At 41.9% G+C, this 18028-nt stretch overlaps 1 protein-coding gene across 2 annotated transcripts in view; it reads left to right on the forward strand.

Moving 5' to 3' along the window:
* The window catches only part of TMEM178B (transmembrane protein 178B), a 220400-nt gene that overhangs the window by 56840 nt on the left and 145532 nt on the right, over positions 1-18028 (forward strand). For both annotated transcript variants that reach the window (XM_038153167.1, XM_038153166.1), the window contains one exon: positions 1535-1648. In XM_038153167.1, coding sequence (XP_038009095.1) covers positions 1535-1648 — 114 coding nt within the window. The remainder of the gene's footprint in view (positions 1-1534; positions 1649-18028) is intronic.

Consider the following 18028-nt stretch of genomic DNA (forward strand, 5'->3'; position numbering starts at 1 on the left):
AGAATGTGAAGAATACTTACAAGAAGCAAACAATGAGAACCTCAAATGTTTATACTGCGCTAACTCTGGAAGATTCTGGTAGACTGTGATGTAATTAATAACTTGTTTCATGGGTTTTCTTCATGCTGTGAATTCATGGTCTATAATCTAAGTTCATGCCAAGTAGTATCTTACAACCCTCAGTAGAAACCTGTATTTGTAGTGGTTTGAAAGCATTTTTTACCCCGTGGAACTGTTGATATAAGGCTAATGGGTCTGCCTTTTCAGTTCAGGCTGGCAGTAAGAGTCCTCTACCTGCCTCCTTGTGTATAGTGCTCTTTATTATTTATATAATTCATTGCTTCATTTAATTTATTTTATTGAGTGCTCATCTTAATGTATTTTTAATACATAAAAGTATTTCCAACATAGCTGCTTCTCTGACTAGTGTTAGCTAGTAACAGTGTGGCCAACCACATTAAGGATACCTATTTAGTTATCAAAGACCTGAGCCAAAATAACATAATGTTAGTCGGAAAATGACTTTCATGAGCTTTGACAGCTTAGTGAGAATGTCTAATAAAGCCAGTGTTAGCTGAGAATGCTGGCAAAAGCAATGTAGGAAACCTGACTGGCTTTCATCAATACAAAAACAGTTACACAGTTACAGGTGTCTGATCAGATGTGAAATTTGGCTAGGCTACAATTCATGGAAAGCATCAGACTACCCCAGACTCTTTCTTCTGAGGACACTAACTATGCAGAGAGATGCCAGGAGATCAGATCCTGGAGGGGCAATTATTGTACAGGAAGGAAAGTATTTGTAAAAGGAGATGTAATGATGTGACGGGAAGACATCAGAAGCAGCACATCGTGCTTTTTTCCATTGAACATTGGTGAAATCCTGAGGAAAATACAGAGGGAAAACAATTGCCCATTTCAACCACTGATCTTGCCATCTGAGCCTCATTGTTCAGAGATGCCAATGAATTCTGTCTCTGAACCTGCTGTAAAAGTGTCTAGGTACCTTCAGTAGACGGTGTAGGCGGTCGTGTGTCCCCCTGCTGTGGGATGGAAAGGGTTAGGAAATTGTTCACTACCTATATGTTCAATTTTTCTGTGTTGATTTTTATTTAAAGGAAGATCAAAAGTGTTTGCTTGGTGTATTTCCTGAAGTATGGGCATTGAGTCATGACCATGACTGCACAGAAAGCTAAGACATGAATATGTTAACTGCATGGCAGTTGCTAGCTCGCAGTTCAGGGTAGAATTTGCCACACAGATATCTCATAGTGAAAGCAGGCAGTGGCAGCTACTCCAGGGCCAGTCTGGAAGGTCCCTGGAATGTGTGAAAGATAAACTTCCGGTATCATAAGCCTGGATCTGAGCTTAAATGTCATGGGCCAGAGAGTGTGCTGGTTGTCACAGTGGGCAGGGATGGTAGGGATTGCTTTGCTCCTAGGCTTTGCTTTTGGTTGTCAAATCCATCTGGCCTGTAGCTGGCAGGACATGTTACATTCATTTAACACACTTTTCTGCATTTTGCCTTTCCCAGGAGCAATTGAGCGGTGCTCGTACATCAAGTACCACTACTCCTCAGCCACCATCCCCAAGAACCTTACGTACAACATCACCAAGACAATCCGCCAGGATGAGTGGCACGCCTTGCGTAAGTGTTGCTGCCTTTCTTCACCTTCTCCTCGTGTGCAGGCGGGAGGTGCTCCCAGATAAATGAGAGCAGAGGCTCTGAGTGACAGCCCGCTCAGAGCCCTCATCTCACATACAGTTTGTCTTTGTAGCAGACGGATCGATTTGTTCTTAGGACCTACATCTCTGTTTCTGCTGCTGACTGGAAATTCTGCTGAGGCATGAGAATGCAGCAGTGGGGAAAAGGCATTTGTATGCAGAGATTAATACTGAGTTAAATACAAAAATGAATAACAAAATCAATGCCCTACTTTTTAATTCAGTGGAATGCTCTGTACGTGAGCACATTCTCATGCCATTGCTGCTGAGTTTCCTGCTTCCAGGAGTATTCATTGCTGGCTTTTATTGTAGAATATGTCCCACTGCCAGCAGCTCCTGTGTGAGTGTGGCATCCCTCTCCTTTGAAGATCTTGAAAGAGAATTGCTGCACCCTTTAGGCACAAGGAAGGAGCTCAGCCCTCAGTGATAATTGTAGCCAGTGGTCACCAACTTGTAACGCTTGCTGAAGTGACAAGATCTGACAGAGATGGAATTGCCTTGGGATGTATTGGCTGACCTTAAATCTTGTCTCTTTCTCATCTTGGAGATGGAAAAGGGTTTTCACTGATAAAATGCATGAGGTAGAATTTCACAAGGAAGGATGCCACTGCGACTGTTCTTGATACTGCATAGTTGTGGGGGCTGATGAATATCCTGAGCAGCTCTGTTTTGGTGGAAGCAGTTAAATCTCCTTGAAGGTAGCAGTGGTTGAGGCAATACTGGTTCTAATTCAGAACCTTGATAGGTGATAGTAAGCTTCTACGCTGTCAGTTTGAGAGCTATGCCAGACCTCTTTTGCTCCCATGGCTTTCAGTATGTTTCACTCCTCTCTTGTGTGCCTCTTGTTTTGAGAGGGTCCTTTTAAACCCAGAGGAGGAGAAGGTGCAATGCTATAACTTATTTTCTGCATAGGTGAGATTCATTGATGCTTGCAGGCCTTCCTAGTACACTGGTAAAGAGTTAAGAACATTCTAGAGGGTCTTGCTAAATGCCTGTTGGGGTTTTTTTTTAATGTTTCTATAAAATAGGATAAATATCTATTTTTATTGTGATATGACAAAAAAAAAAAAAAGGAATAATTGAACTTATGCCTCTCTGCAAGTTGTAAGAGGCTGGTCTTGCAAAATACTGTGTTATGCTAATTTGTTCCTGAAATCAGAGGATCAGAAGGTTCAGTTCGCTTCAGGTTTTCTCCTACCACCTGTTTTCTCTGCTGGTGTTAGTTTCATGTTGATGTAAAACATAACAGTGCTCATCTATGGGCAAAAAAAGAAGTGCACCTACCAAGACATCTTCTGTTAGGGCTCCTAGGGCAGTAGGAAGGGGCTTTGGTTTATGCTTTGTGAATGTGTGGTTTTGCCGCTGTTGGGAGTAACAATGACTTGTCTGCAACCATCTGCTGGGAATCTCACTGTTCAAAAAGTATTTTCTAAAATTAATCTTTATCTCAGCAATGGCTCAAATAAAGGGTTATATACCTGGTCATCTAAGGCTGTGTGCATCCTTCGGTAGGATCAGCAAGTTCCCAAGCTTTGAGTGTTGGTAGGGCATTTGTCAGTCTCCAAAGGTGCAATCTAGACACTGCTCACATATTCATGTATCTGGTATGGTCTGAGGCACGCTCAGGGTAAGGCTGCTTGTCTCTTCCCTGTAGAGGGTACATTGAGTGTACCTCATATTTCTGACCCAAATTTGCTTGCCAGTTTCAGGAGTCAGATCAGTGTAGAGAGATGTAGATAGAACTGGTATCTGCATCTACCTATCTGAAGGCAGAGGAGTAGAGAAATACTTTACTTCTCTTCTCCTGAGCAGTTGGTGCAACAGAGTGCTTTGATATATGGCGTAATCCCACTGGTGGTTTTGGAGGTCACTGCTTTTGAGAATGAACTGAATCTGTATTACTATTTCTGGTGTAGAAACAGTAACCTGTTTTAAAAGATAAGGCCAATACTAATCTCTCAAACTGTGATTTGGTTGAGGGGATTTTTCTCCCTTTGCATTGCAGTAGACCAAGTAGGATAAGTCTTTTCAGAAAGTCCCTGTGATTTTAGCCCCTGCCTTAGCAGCTGATCCTGCTCTGTGCCTCTGGACTAGTTTCATCCAGGACACAGCTACTTTATCTCAACATTGGTCAGATATTTCCCAGTCAACCTGGTCATTATTTTCATCTGAATATTTTCCTGTTCATATCAGTGAGTGTTGTGACAAACAGCAAAAGAAGCAGGGCCCAGGCCTGGCTATCTTCTTTCTCTTGTCATGGATTATTTTTCTGCTCTGTAGCTAGGGGGGAAAAAATGTTTCCTGAAGAAACACATGGGCAAAATGGCATCTTGGAGAACTTGAGAGGAACTGGAAAGGTGAAAGCAAAATATTTCATCACCTTAGTAAACAAAAATGTCTCTTCCAGACTGAAGCCACTGTTACTATTTTCTGTATTTGTATTTGAGTCATGTATTTTCTTTTTCTTGTGTATGGACAGCCAACTGCGGTGCCTGTGAAAGAAATCCATTATTTTGCGTGTTCAGTGGGCTGGGGATCAGAGGGAGAGAGGGCTCCCACCCTGGGCTACAAACTGCTTTTTTTTGGACTGGTGGAGTAGGACTGATGCTGCAGCAGTTTTTCTTGAATTGCAGGAGTGGGTGCTGGGACAATTAGTTTGAGGCTGAGGACCCCATGGCACCGTTCAGCACACAAAACAGATACTCCTCTAGCTGTGCAGTTAGCTGTGCTGGAAGAACCTGAGGGAGCAGTTGGTCTTAGAGCAATGGTTGGAGCTGACTTTACCATTTTTGATTTTATCTTTTTTTCATTCTGTTTGACATTTTCAAGATGGGACCTTTGCTCCAAATTGATTGCCTATGGCAGTATGAGCTGGGGAAATAGGACTTGTCTTTGCTGCAATCACTTCCTCTCAACTATCTCTGGTTAAACAGGGATAGAGGGAAAGATGATTGTAGTATTGTCAACTCTTGCCTGTCAGGAGATAAATGTTGATCTAATTAGACAAAACAAGTCTCTATATGAGCTGAGAGGGAAAGAGAGAAGCAGAGGAAAACTGTGTCCAACAACTTTGAGCACGACTGTCTTCCTGGAAGATACTGATGTAGTGATATGGCTGAGTCACTATTAGGCATTGACCCGGTCACATTTTGACCCTGGCCTTGAGTGCAAAACCTGATCCATAGTTGTGTTTTCTGAAAAACGAGACCAGCCTCATTGATGCACTTAAAAATGGAGGTGTGTTATTGCAGTAGAAAGCCAAGAAAATGTGAGCAGGTCTATATTTATTCACACATTGTTCCATATGTTTTATGCTGTTCCTGTAGGTTCCCTTGAATTATGCTACATATGTGTTCACAAAACATGGGGATGTGCTCATGGCAGGGGTTTGAGCTGTACAATGTGGTGCAGGCATTGGAAAGGGTGAGAAGGGTTTTGGAAAGGGTGAGAAGGGTTTTCAGGTGATAGAATAAACATTTCAACTGGATGCTTGTCCATTAAGGAAGCTGACAATAAAAGGGAAGCTATGTTGATGTTAATTCTTCTTTTTCTTGTCCCCAAATCTTCAGGAGACCATTATCTGGTAAACTGTGGCAAAGCAGCTGAAAGGCTGTGTTTTGTAATGAAAATGGCAGTACCTCCAAAGCAACAAGGGGACTTACTATATTCAGTTTAGCATCTTTCAGGATCCAACCAAGCTGTTCTTTAAAGCCACTGAGGGATAAAGCACTCAAAGCCCAGGGAGTGTTCAGTGTGTGTTACTCTTTGGAGAGCAACAAACACATGTTGGGTTGATGCTGCGTGGTGTGGGATTTTTTTTGGTTTTAATTTTTTTTTTTTTTAACCACCAGAAGGACTGTAGTAAGGTCATTTTGCTTTCATCTCTGTTTGGCTTTGTGTGGGTGTGTTTGTTTTGTTCTATTTTTTTAGTAGGCTATAGGCAACCCAGGTTCTATATTCATCTTATGCTGTACACTTGAGAATTAACTCTTTCATGTAAAAGGGCCATCTTCTCTCCAAGGCGGATATAGAAACTACTGTAGCTTTAAAGTGCTGCAAAAAAGCAAGTTGCTGATGTGTGCTCTTGAAGACTGATATTTGTTTTTCTCTTGGAGAACAAGTGCAATAACTCCCTCTTCCCTTTTTCCTGCCTCAGTAGCTGAAAATGGGACAATTGCTGCATGGCACTTGGAGCCTTTGGCAGAGCTCCCAGTGGCTTGTGTTAAAGTGCATGAAAGTCTCTACACCAGAAGAGAGGTAAAAAAATTCTTATTGTCTCCAAAAGCCCTTGTTTTGCTGATTCACAGATCCTATTGTGTGAGGTAGATAGCTGGGTCTAGCAGCCTTTTATTTTTCCTTCCTCCCTATATGTCACAAACCCGATTTTGTACTTTGGATGTAACACTGCCATAAAAGAGGGAATCTGTCTGTCTCTTCTCCTCCAGCTTGCCATTGCCTCCTCAGCCTGTCTTCCACAGCAGCTGTGTTTTTTGTCCAGGAATGTGAAGAGCGCTGCATCTGGGCAGGAAGTGGCTGGAATTGCTATGGAAACTGATTTTTTACAGCGCAGCTTAGGAATTGTGTCACCAGGCTGCTTTAGAGTGAACCAGATCATAAACAGGTAGCTGATGCTTCCTAAGTGTTCAGAATTTCCTGGGCTTTTTGAAAATACTCCTTGCCCGGCACTGTGGGATCTCCTTTAACTGTCTTCTACCCCCATGTTTCTACTGCAGGACCGCACAACATGGGCTCTGAATCTAAAGTATCAGTGAGGAGAGCTGCATTGTCAGAACAGCAATCACAATGCTTTGTGTTGGAACGATGACATTCATCTGCACTCTGGAACTGCAGCACTCCTGTGTTTGTGGAGGTCTAAAAGCCATTTGCATAAAAAATGACTTCCAAAGTCAAAAGTAATAGCCTGGCGCATTCTGTGAAGAGCAAGTATTAGAGGAAATGAATAATTTTTACAGGGTGTACAGAGTGGTAATATTTTAATTCATACAGTATCTATGCTGAAAGTTGAGTGGATTTTATTTGCGTTAATGCTCGGAATTTTGCAGGAGCCTAGAAAGCACTCAAATACTTCCTTATAGTCAGCAAAACTACTGGAAAAATATCCAGCAACTATTAGCACTCAGAAAAATGTCTGGACTTCAAATTTTTGCTATGTCCAGATTTCTAATTTCTACAGACTTCCCAAGCCTTCTCATTCCATGGAACATGAAGTTGAGATTTGCACAAGGTCAGTTGACTGCATGACAATGCCTTGGTAACACCAGCAGGCTTATGGACTTGGCCCCATCTGCTATTATAAGCAACAATAAATATTTAATTGTTCCATTTTTAATAAGGGCTGACCTCAGAAAATTTTTGCTTTTGGTGTTTTTTTTTTTTTTTTTTTTTAATGAATACTACTGAAAACAGTGTTTGAAGCAAATAAGCAACATCCCACTTTTGCTCCTTTCTTTCACTCTCTCCTGTATGTGCCTCTACAAGGAAATCCTGCTTCATTTTTAGCTACCTGGGCCCCCAGATGGAAGTACACCCTTAAGTATGGCCCCATCCTGCTGGTCAGTGCCATTTGGTATGATGTCACTCCTTAGTGCATTGCTTATGACAACAGATGGGGCAGCCATCCCAGAGGTTAGTCAGGCAGCAGGTGCTCACATGCCTGGAGGTCTCGTGTTGTTGGATCTTCATTGCATTCATTGTTCCCACAGCTAATGACCAGGTGGTAGTGACAGACCTTCTAATTTCCCCTTCTTTCTCTGCTGTCGGGTTTTCTACATATCCTGCTATTTCAAGCTAAGACAATTTGGTTTTTTTTGGCATTGAAGTCTAAGACCTATTTTGAAATCTGTAAAGGATTTTATTGCCTTTTGCTAGGTTTCATCTTAGGATCTGCTAATATGCCTGTGACCTTAATACCTACACTGATAAATAACTTTGCCAACTGCATGCTGTTTTTTATTTGCTTCTTAGAGGCAGAAGAGCAGGGATGGAGTAAGGGAGGAGGTCAGTAGACCCTCCAGTGCTGAGCTGACTGGGGTGCATGAATAGCAAATATGGACAAGATTTGGAAAGGGAGAAAATGAGGACAAGGAAAGGGGTTAAACTGTGCTGGAGAGTTGGAAGAGGTAAGATGAGGGATTACTAAGCATTGCAATTGGGAAAATGGTTCAAGTGGTGGATTGGAAAAATTTTGGAGAGAAGGTGCAAAAATGGTCAAACTGTGTTGAAGTGGGGAACAAACAGGAAAGTATAGGATCTCCTCCAAAGCCCTGTTCAAAGGGCACAAGTCAGAGGTCTTATTGTCCATCTACTGCTAATGCAGCTGTGAAACACTGACAGAGGAGAGGTCTCATCCTGCTCTCTCAGCCAGCAGGCTCTTGCCCAGCTCATATAATGGGGCTCACAGGTGAATCAGAATAGTCTTATTCTGCTGATGACCCTCTTGCCACTCTTCTGAATCAGTAAGAAACCCTACACTAGAATTTTTGGGTTTGCTGTTTGCTTATAGTTCACTTGAAATCAAATGAGCATTTTAAGGTTGCAAATACAAGCATGTAAAGTTAGGAGATGACCCAGTTTGGGCTGCGTACTTGGTCTTAATTTATCTCCTCTAAGCACACTCATTATTGTGTCTTTAATAACTGTAATCACATATTCTTGCCTTGTTCCATACATTTGGGATATTCTGTTTCCATTCAATGATGCCTTTGTTTGGTTTATTTTTTATTGCTGAATTTATGGTTATTGGCCTTTTGAATTACAGATTATACAACTCCTGATCCTATGATGGAGTTAACCACTTCATGGATTTTGTCACATTTCTAGTTATTGAATTGAAGAAGAGAGTATAAATATAAATGTATTAATATCTCAAAACCATTTGTGGTTGGCTATAATTTTCATTTTAGGCGTGGCAATCAAAGATAACTTGTTTGGGTTTTTTGAGCGTCCAGTTGGATATAAGGAAAGCTTGAGTTGTATGTATTTCCAGAGCTCCTGTTGACTTTCAGAGTAACTATAAAAGCTCCACACTATAATCACAATTCAAATGGCCACCCAACTCACACTGGGCTGGTGTAAATGAGGAAAACACAGCTAGGGACCATGTCTTAAGAAATTTCTTGGGCTGACTTATCACCAAGGAGTTTTAGGGTAAGTGAAAAGCAAAGTGCTTGTGTGAGAGGGAGGAGGAGGTGTGGTCACTTGACTGATCTCTGTTCTGATTGCTCTTTGCTGAAGAGTTTCTTGTCTTCTCACCTTTCACACTGACCCTTTCCAAGGGTCCCATTCCTGTATTTCCTAGCTTTGGCATGCTTGGCTTGGTTACCTTCATGTTGATAGGTTTTGGATTTTTTGGTTTTGTTTTGTGTGTTGTATTTGTAAGTGCAGGCACTTGAATTTGCTGTGACTTAGGTGATGTTTTGTATTGTCTTACACTGTTATACAAGAAAAAAAGACATTTTTATCCTTACTGTTGAAAAGCATCTTAAGGTATTTACAGAGCTGTTCTGAGTGCAAGAAAAATGAGAGCAAACCCCCTCGAGTCTCAATAGTAATTTTTTGCAAAGAACTATTAGACACTTTTTGCCTGTTGCAGTGTGGGGATGTTGACAGGTAAAACATACCATTGCTAATAATTTCTAGTCATTCAGCCAGTCAAAATATAGCTTTATTAATATGCATACAGAGCTCTTCGTTTCCCTTCTCTCCCTGTTGAGAGACACAGAGGGGGAGAAATGGGCGTTCTTCTGTCTCTTGGCTAATCAAGAATGATGTTTTGTGCATTCTTAGGGTGAGAGAAGAGGAAAGAACAAACAGGAGGCTCTAATGGGTCTCATCCATCTGACTTCTATAATTTTTGATTTATATACCAATTTAATGCCTGGTTTATGATGATTTATGTCCCACTTTGTTTATACCCCAGTCTGATGCCCCATCCCACAATGTTAGTGAGATGAAATCCCAGCAGTTAAATATTTCAAGGTGATTATATGCCACATACAGAGTTACTAATGAGGAGTTAAGTGCTTCCTTTACTTCAGTGCAAGAAGATAGACATAAGTGGAACATTTTGGAAATGAGTTTAGTGTGATTTCTTCACAAAGCTGTGCACCATCCACAAGGAAACATCATAGCAGCCAGCATGAGAGAGAGGGCAAGAGACTTTGATTCAAACAACCTGGCCTTGACCTGACAGAAGTTGCAGGCTGAAACATGAAGGTGGGTTTTATATGTCAATAGCTACTAGGCAGTGGTTGCCATTTTAATTACTGTTTTGCAGTGATGCTCTTTGCACATGGAATTACAGAATAAACCCAAACCTCATGTACAGTCAGGACATCTTCCTGCTTTGAAAAAACATAAAATGTGTCAACATTAATGTGCAGAAACCATAATGCAGCTTTACTTCCTCAGATTGTTAGTGTTAACTGGGTCATTGTGATTTTGGCCCTGTTGTCAGAGCCAAATGCAGTTCTGGTCCATGAAGACCAGATGAAGCTGAAGGATTTTTCTAGGGGCCCATCCTAAGATGCCTTAATTGGCTGGGTGAATCACAGTTTAGCTGTTCAGTTATTCCCTACCCACCTCCAGGAACTGATTGCACAGTTGGTGGGGGAATAAGAAATCAGGAATATAAATCAACCCAGGTATCTCCTGTGGGAATTCAAAGTTCAGTCTGGCAAATCTCATCTGGCTGCTCTGGATGTAGGTTATACTTAATGGAGCTTGAGCCTGCATGTCCCTCTGCATCACTGGAATTATGACAGCAAATTTGAGTCTGTCTGCCACTAGTGTGTGCAATTGATCAATATCTCTTTCATAAATACAAACTCTCCCTCTGCCTTCATCAGCTTTGTCTTTTCTGGCTTGCCCTTTGCATCCTTGCGTATTTTGTGTTCCAAACCCCACCCACCCCCAACTTGATTCTCACCTAGATAGTCTTAGAGAAGAAAATCAATGGAAGAATATCAGTTGCTCACCTAAGAGGGGCTTCTTTGCTGTACATAACTAAGGTTATAAATAATTCAGTAGGGTCCCTGTCTTTTCTTTCCTTCCATAAGATTTGGTTTATTAAAATTTTATGGGAGAGGACAAGGAGGTAGCTGAATTACTGGCTTAATCTGATACAATCTTCAGCAATGCATTAGTTCAGTAACAGATGCTCTTTACTCATCATCACAGACACACACTATCAGTCTTCCTTGTAGAATCCATTTTGCAGCATGTTATAATCATGTATTTGAGCATGATGTAATGTCATTCCTTATAACTTGCTCTCATGCCTGATGGTGTTGCCAAGGGAAGAAAAGTGTTAAACTGCCAAGGCAATGCTTTAATCTTTCTTCTTTCACTGAGGAATTCAGTAGAGGTATGAATCCATATAGAGAAAGATCCGAATCAGCAGGGAGCTATTGGCTGGGGACTAAGAGTTTGGTTTGACTTAGGTTCATACCAAAATAATAATTATACTAAAATAAGAACAGATATTCTAAGAAGAAAATGGTATGAAATCAGCATCTGAGTACTGAATACTCAAGAGATATCAGGAAAAGAAATTGACTTTTTGGCATTTCAATGAAAATGGACAGATCCCACAATTAAACGTTTCTGTTAATGCTGATGGTGTATAGTGTACCTTCCATCCTAGCATCTTGAAACACTCAGGAAATGGTTTTCACTCAGTATTCTTTGGATTTAAACTTGGTGCCAAAGGAAGAATACAACCTAAGCACACCCATTTCACAGAAGGAGTTAGAAAAGTGAATTGACTTGCTAAATGTCATGTGGCGAGTGAGTGGGAGAGCCAGAAACAGAACTCAGGTCTTTGGACTCCCACTACAGTAAGTGCTAGACAATGCTGTGTCCTGTAGTGCCAAGCATTATGCAGCCTATCTCCTAGAAAAGCCTTGCAAAACCAAATATCAAGAATGTTTTTTCCTAAAGATAGTGAAAAAAAAATCCAATGAAAGCTCACTGGCCAAAACAAGAATCCAAACTGATATATAAATTTTTGCCTAGAAAAATAGCAAAACCATCTTCAAAAATTGCTAGCAGATTAGATATAACAAAGTGGTGGTTCATCAGAACCTGTTAAAACCCAGGTCTTTGGAGATAGGAGGGTGAGGAACAAAGATCAAAGGTTGTCCCTTACAGTATATGTACGTGCTGGGAATTTTCTGCCATGTATATGTTGCTCTCTACACCAGTGCTCTTGCTGATTTTATGACAACTGATACAGCACAAATAACTTACTGATACTTGGTTTTACCTGCAAGTAATCTTAACCATAATTTAATTTGGAAAAGAATCAAATTGGTGCACTTTGAGAAATAGTAATTATCAGTCCAATTACAGAGTCATAAAATCTGAAAGCAATGCATGCTGAAAGGATAACTGTAGGCATATGATGCAAAAAATGGCCTTTCTGATATGGCCTGGGCAGAACCTGTTATGGGTGACAAATCTTCTTTGGCTGGTAGATTGGCCACAGCCAGCTCTGCTCCTCTTTCCAAAATGGCATGGGTCAGGAAATGATTAATTGACAAGGATAGTCCTGACCATGATTACTGGCTGTGAACCATCTGCTGCCAGAGGGTGTATTAGAGCTACCTGTGATTTATTTCACATAAACCTAGGCTGAACTGATCTTTGGCTTGTTTCAGGAATACCCGGTGAAACCAGGACCTTGATGAAACCCAGTGTACCAGGACCTATGTGTTTAGTTCTGCTGTTTTTTCATTGATGTTTAGATCTTTACATTAAAACAGGATTTTTATTCTGTAGATAAGCCTTGGCTTTGACAACCATTTGCTGGGGCACCATTCCTCTGTACTGACTTAGATGATTAAGTAGTAAAGTTCATGGTGTCATCCCTTCCACAGAGGACCAGATATTTCATGTGGAAGTAATTGAGAATGAAAGGCTTTTGTAACAAGAAACCAGGCAGAGAAATGCAAGAAAAACTGCCTTGATATAGCAATAGTAGACAGTATTTCACACTGTCTGCCCAGTTTTCCAGGAGGAATCAGTGGTTCTGTGAGAAGCGGAATTGACAGCTCTGCTAGTGAAGCTTTTTGACAAGACAAAGGGTAGCACAGGCAGGAGCACTTTGAAAATCTGTGTGATGCATGGATGGATTAGATCACTTGATGTATCTCTTTGGCTGCTAGTTCATAGGATTTCCTGATTAACAGTTGTGGCATTGGCTTTCAATGGGAACCAATCCTTTGTGCAAGTAAGAGCAGAGTTCCAGAGGTAAATGAATCCCCACTTTTTGGCAGTCAGATGACAAGTGCAGGGTAAGGATATTTGTGGTTTTTATCACAACTGGGGGAGCTTCAGTATTTTAGAAGCCAGATAAGAGAGGCTATTTGTCACTGGCTTGTTGGATTCATGATGAGTGTTTTGCTGTCCTTTCCTCATAGAACAGGTGAGTTGATCTGTTACTGTACCAAAGCAGTGCTTAGAGAAGGCATAGTAAATATTATTTTAGGGCTAAGACCTGGTAGGAAGGTCTAGGAGGCTCCTAAACCTGCTGGTGCAGTCTTCAGAAGATGCTTTAGCTGAGAGAGGGACCATGGAGAGCCAATCCCCAGGCAGCAAGGGCCTATAGGAATTGCACACCCGTCTATGAAGTTGACAGAAGGAACATCAGTCAGGAAGGACCTGGACAGGATGGTCATGTGGCCCCAAGTTATCTGCAGAGGGCTCTGGTCCACACAGCAATCTCATTTTGGTGGGATTGAGGGGAGCTAGTTTGGGACAGAAAGTCATCTACTTCAACTGCTGCCTTTATTTTGATGTTCATAGAAGGGGAAAAACATCTGGTGGTGGCTGTTTAGTGGTGTGGTTGGCAGTTGGAAGCATACTGCTGCTTTCCAAGTCTTTTATTCCTGTGCTGTAGGTATGAGTAGAGAAAACATTCTCTGGTGTGGGAGCAGGAATCTTACAGCCTTGGGGAGTGGTGAGTGCAGAGAGGAACTCTTTGTATGCCTGGGAGGCCCTGTGTGTGTTTTGATTTGTTTTTCTGAGAGCTGAGAATGCAGTTTGATGAGCTTTTAGTGGTGCCTTTAAGAATATGAATAAGGGAGCAAAGGTGATGTGTGTAAACACCTGGGGAGAAGCTAAAAGAGAAAACAGAGCATAATGGAAAAGCTGCTGGAGGAAATAAAAATGTGATGCCTAGATGCTCTTCTGTGTATAGAGAGAACTTTTCTCCTCTGTTTATTATTCAGTGATGTGGATGCATTAGACTTGTCAAAATCAAACAAATTCCTGACATTGCTGGCAGTGCTGAGACAATAACCAGAAGATGTTGCCTCTGTCACTTTCCTTTCACAGTGAAGTCTGATGGTGAATGAGACTGGCATGAGTTTGCCATTGCTCACTCATTACTTTTTGAAATTTACTTCTGTTTTTGTTTGCGAGTGTCAAGCTCTTGGCACAACTCTGATAAGCAACGGAAAGATGGAGCCTTTCCACAGATCAATAGAGAGCCATCGCTTAATTTCAACTGAATGATGAAACAAAACCAGCTGTTCAAAGTGTGTTTTTACTTGTTTTTAACACCTGCTAGCTGATAGCTAGCAGGCAGCTCCCAAAACCAAAGTACCAAGGCTCATAGAAGAGAGCTCTTGCCTGCACTTTATTTATACTGACCCTATCAGAGGTATGGGGTCTGTTTGTACAGACCTGAGGATTACACAACAGGTAAATGTGCCTTGAGGCACGAGTGTGGAAAATTCAAACTGTTTGGCTTGGGCTAGGTTTGTTGTTTTGTTATTGCCTCGTCCGCAACACTGGCTGCAATGCCACAGAGCTTTGGGCATGTATATGTCTGAGGCCACAACATCCAGGGCAGGGCTGCAGGTGATGTGAAGATGGGGCTATACTTGGTGTTAGTCAACATCCATGGGGTTCATTGGTACCAGATCACGTGTAGGTGTCCAGTAATACATCACATCTGGTTCCCTGACTTACAGAGAAGTCTGGGAAGTGGGATGATTAGTTCATCAAGGTGTCCTTAGAAGGTTCAATCAACCATGTGGGATGTTGTCACACCAGTGCATTTACCCCAACAAGTCTTATGGGTATGGTTTGAGGGCAGTGTGAGTGGGCTGTGAGTGAGATTCACTGCTCTTGTTTTCTGAGTGCTGTATAACAAAAATCTTGCCCATCGTTGCATTCAAGTGGTCTTCGAGACAGAGGTCTTGGTGAAGTATTTTTAAAGTGTCTGTCAGTACACAGAATGGTGAAGAAATTAGTTGTTTTGGTAGTTGTTCTGACTACTTAGAGCACCAAATTCTAAAAACCTAATTGTAGACACTGCTGTATATACCTATCTTATACCCACCTGAATGTGAATGCCAGGGGTGGATATGTAAAAAATGGCACAGGATAGTAAGTAGTGTGAAATATTGTTAGTAAAGATCAATAGCTGACAGTTGAATCCTTGTGGGGGGTTTTTTTGTTTGTTTTTGTTTTTTTTTTTATTTTTTTTATTTTTATTTTTTATGAAGGAGCTAAAACCAGGTATTTCAGTTGTCCTGAATTCACTGCATTTTTGTTTCTCTTCCTACAATGCTGGTCTCATCACTAAAAGTGAGATGTTTGTGGACATGGCTGCTCTGTTGGGCCTCTGGTGTGAATGAACAGGCAGAAAGAACAGAACATTGCCTCTTGCAATGAGTTTTCTCTTTACTTGGGTGTGTGTGTGGGGAAAGGCTGACATGATGTATTGCTTATGAAAGCAAGAGACCTGAGAACACCAGCTAAACCCAGGCATACTGCAGGCAATTACTGGGCACGTTTCCCAGTTACGGCCATGCCACTGGGCTTAATCACCATGTACAAACTGTTGCTCTAGCAAGAGCTGATCCCTTGTTGGTGCAGAGCTCTCACTTGACTTTAGACAGCTTTGCTGTTGTGTCTCAAGCCTTCTCCTGCAGTATTGCCCTGCCATTCCCAAAATGCAGCACTATGGCAGCTGCAGCCATGCAGTTTGGCTCCCAGTGCTGTCCTCAGGTCAGAATGTGTCTTGCTTCAGTGCCACGCTTTGCTGGAGGAGTTTGGCATTGGTAACTAAGGTATGAATTCTACTCATGGCCCTGCTCTTCAGGTTCTCAGCTTTGGCCAGCTTCTGGTTTGGTGGCAGAGAGTCTGTGTGATGCATTTATATGCTTCTCATCTTAGAGCTGTCTAGAAGCACTTTGGCCCACATGCTGTAATTGGGCCTGACAGAGATGGTCCCAAGAACTTGTACCAGTAGATTTTACTGGAGAGCAAGAGCTCTGTGGAGGACATCTTGTTCAGTTTTGAGGAGGGAGAAATGCAGTTAGCTTAGAGTCAGTGATTTTGGCTTTCTGTGAGCTGAAGCCTGAGCAGTGGGCTGAAAGTGCAGCTGCAGTGGTGCAGAGGGGCCTTGGGCCTTCCTCCAGCCCCTGGGATGAGAAGGCTGAAGTTGGAGGGCTGGCTGCATCCCTGTACTCTCCTTTTCCCTGATGGGTCTCTGCGTGGGTCATTTTGGGGGTTTTACCAAACCAAAAGCCTGTGTGAGGGAGATGTACTGCTGCTGAGAGGAGAACAGAAGAGCCGCAGAAGGGGGAGGTCTGAAAGCTTCTGGAGCAACATCACATGGAAACTGAAAGAGGTGGATATTTGTCACTGTAGCATGAAGTGAGACAAAATCCCAGCACCTCAGGCAAACAATAACAAAACCCAAGCTGACGGAGCTGCTCTCCTGTGTAGCCTTATCCATCGTGGCTGTCCTGCTCTGCTAAAGCTGCTCTGAGGCTGCTCAGAGTTGATTGCCTTTCCTCCCTCTTTAGGGAAATTACAAGGGGAGGGCTGTGGAAAAGGTGCCAGCAAGCATAGAAGGGAAGAGAAAATAGAGAAAATTTGATGTTGAATGTATTCATCACCATCTATTTTAGGGTCAGTTACTGTCTTTTTTCTGTGTTAAATGAGGTGCTATTTTTAGATTGCCAAATCCATACATGGAAATTATTCTCAAGTGTTCCAGCTTTCATCCTGTATTAAAAAACCCCAGTCTTATCTTGATGGTGCATTTACTGCATTAATTCTATGTGATTTCTTTTATCCTTTTTTTTTTTCTTCCTGCTCAAAAAAAATTATCCCTTCTTGGTCCCATACCTTGGCTTACATTACTGGAAATGCAGCAAGAGAGCTATTTAATGCTCTCACTTGTTGCTATAGTGTTTCGTTAGAGTTATGGGGGAAGCACTGGTGGGTTAAGAAGTGGCTTAGCCGGCAGCCCACCCACTTCCTTGTGATTTTTCTTCAAAGAAGAGTCTGACAGAGAAAAGTTGTTCTGTTGCAGATTTGCTGAGTTCAAAGCAAGTGCCCTACAGATACAACTTTGTGATTAATCCTCAGAAATGGCACATAAAGCTTATGCTATGCCACTGCTACTAATGTTAATGGGAGTCAGGGAGCTTACTCACAGTGCACTGCTTTAAAGGGTAATAATTTACCCAGAAAAGTCCTGAGGCAAGAGAAGTGATAGTCATTTATTAATTCTTTTGTAAATCCTTTTGTCTGTGGCAGTGGCATTGCTTTCCATCCATTTCTAAGTCATTATGTTTTGGTGAGCCCTGGGCCCTGAAGTGGGAAGAGAGCAGCATGCTATTTTTCCCGTGTCCTTGAGCTCTTCAGCACCAAGAGCCAGTGCATGTACTAGAATTCCAGGCTATATTTACAAAGAAGATAACAAAACCTCACAAACATATTTTATACCCTCTGTTGCACATGCAGAATTAGTAGCTGTAGAGAATGTGATCTTTAGGCAGCCATTGAAAAGCAAACAGAGAAAGCTGTGCCTCTCAGCTTTGATAGAAAGCAGTTCTGTCTGAGCATAGCTGTGGCACCAATGAGGTAGTTACTTAAAAAAGCATGGGCTTTTTCAGAGGGAAATGAATTGGGGTACCTGATTTTTGAGGTATCTGACATTATGCATGCTTGAAAGGGCCTGATGGCCAGTGGGAAGTGCTCAGCATTCCTCAGGAGGCTTTTCAATATTAACAGGAGACTGAGTAAGGTTGTCATCATCTGGCTGTGGTTGTGTGCAGCATTACCCCCTAGTACAGGCAGTTATCCAGCAAAGGTGTCTCTTTGGCAGATTTGGCTGTATTTGTTATTTCTGTGCTAGTTAGGGATTTCTAGTGAAGATGCTGCTTTCTCAGTGCAGGAAAGAATTTTGGCTGGGAACTAACTCATGGAGAAAAGGCTGTCTGCAAAATTGCACCATAGTACTGGATATGTACTGGAT

This window comes from Motacilla alba, chromosome 1A (genome assembly GCF_015832195.1).
Source record: "Motacilla alba alba isolate MOTALB_02 chromosome 1A, Motacilla_alba_V1.0_pri, whole genome shotgun sequence".
In the NCBI taxonomy this organism is placed as follows: Eukaryota; Metazoa; Chordata; class Aves; order Passeriformes; family Motacillidae; genus Motacilla; species Motacilla alba.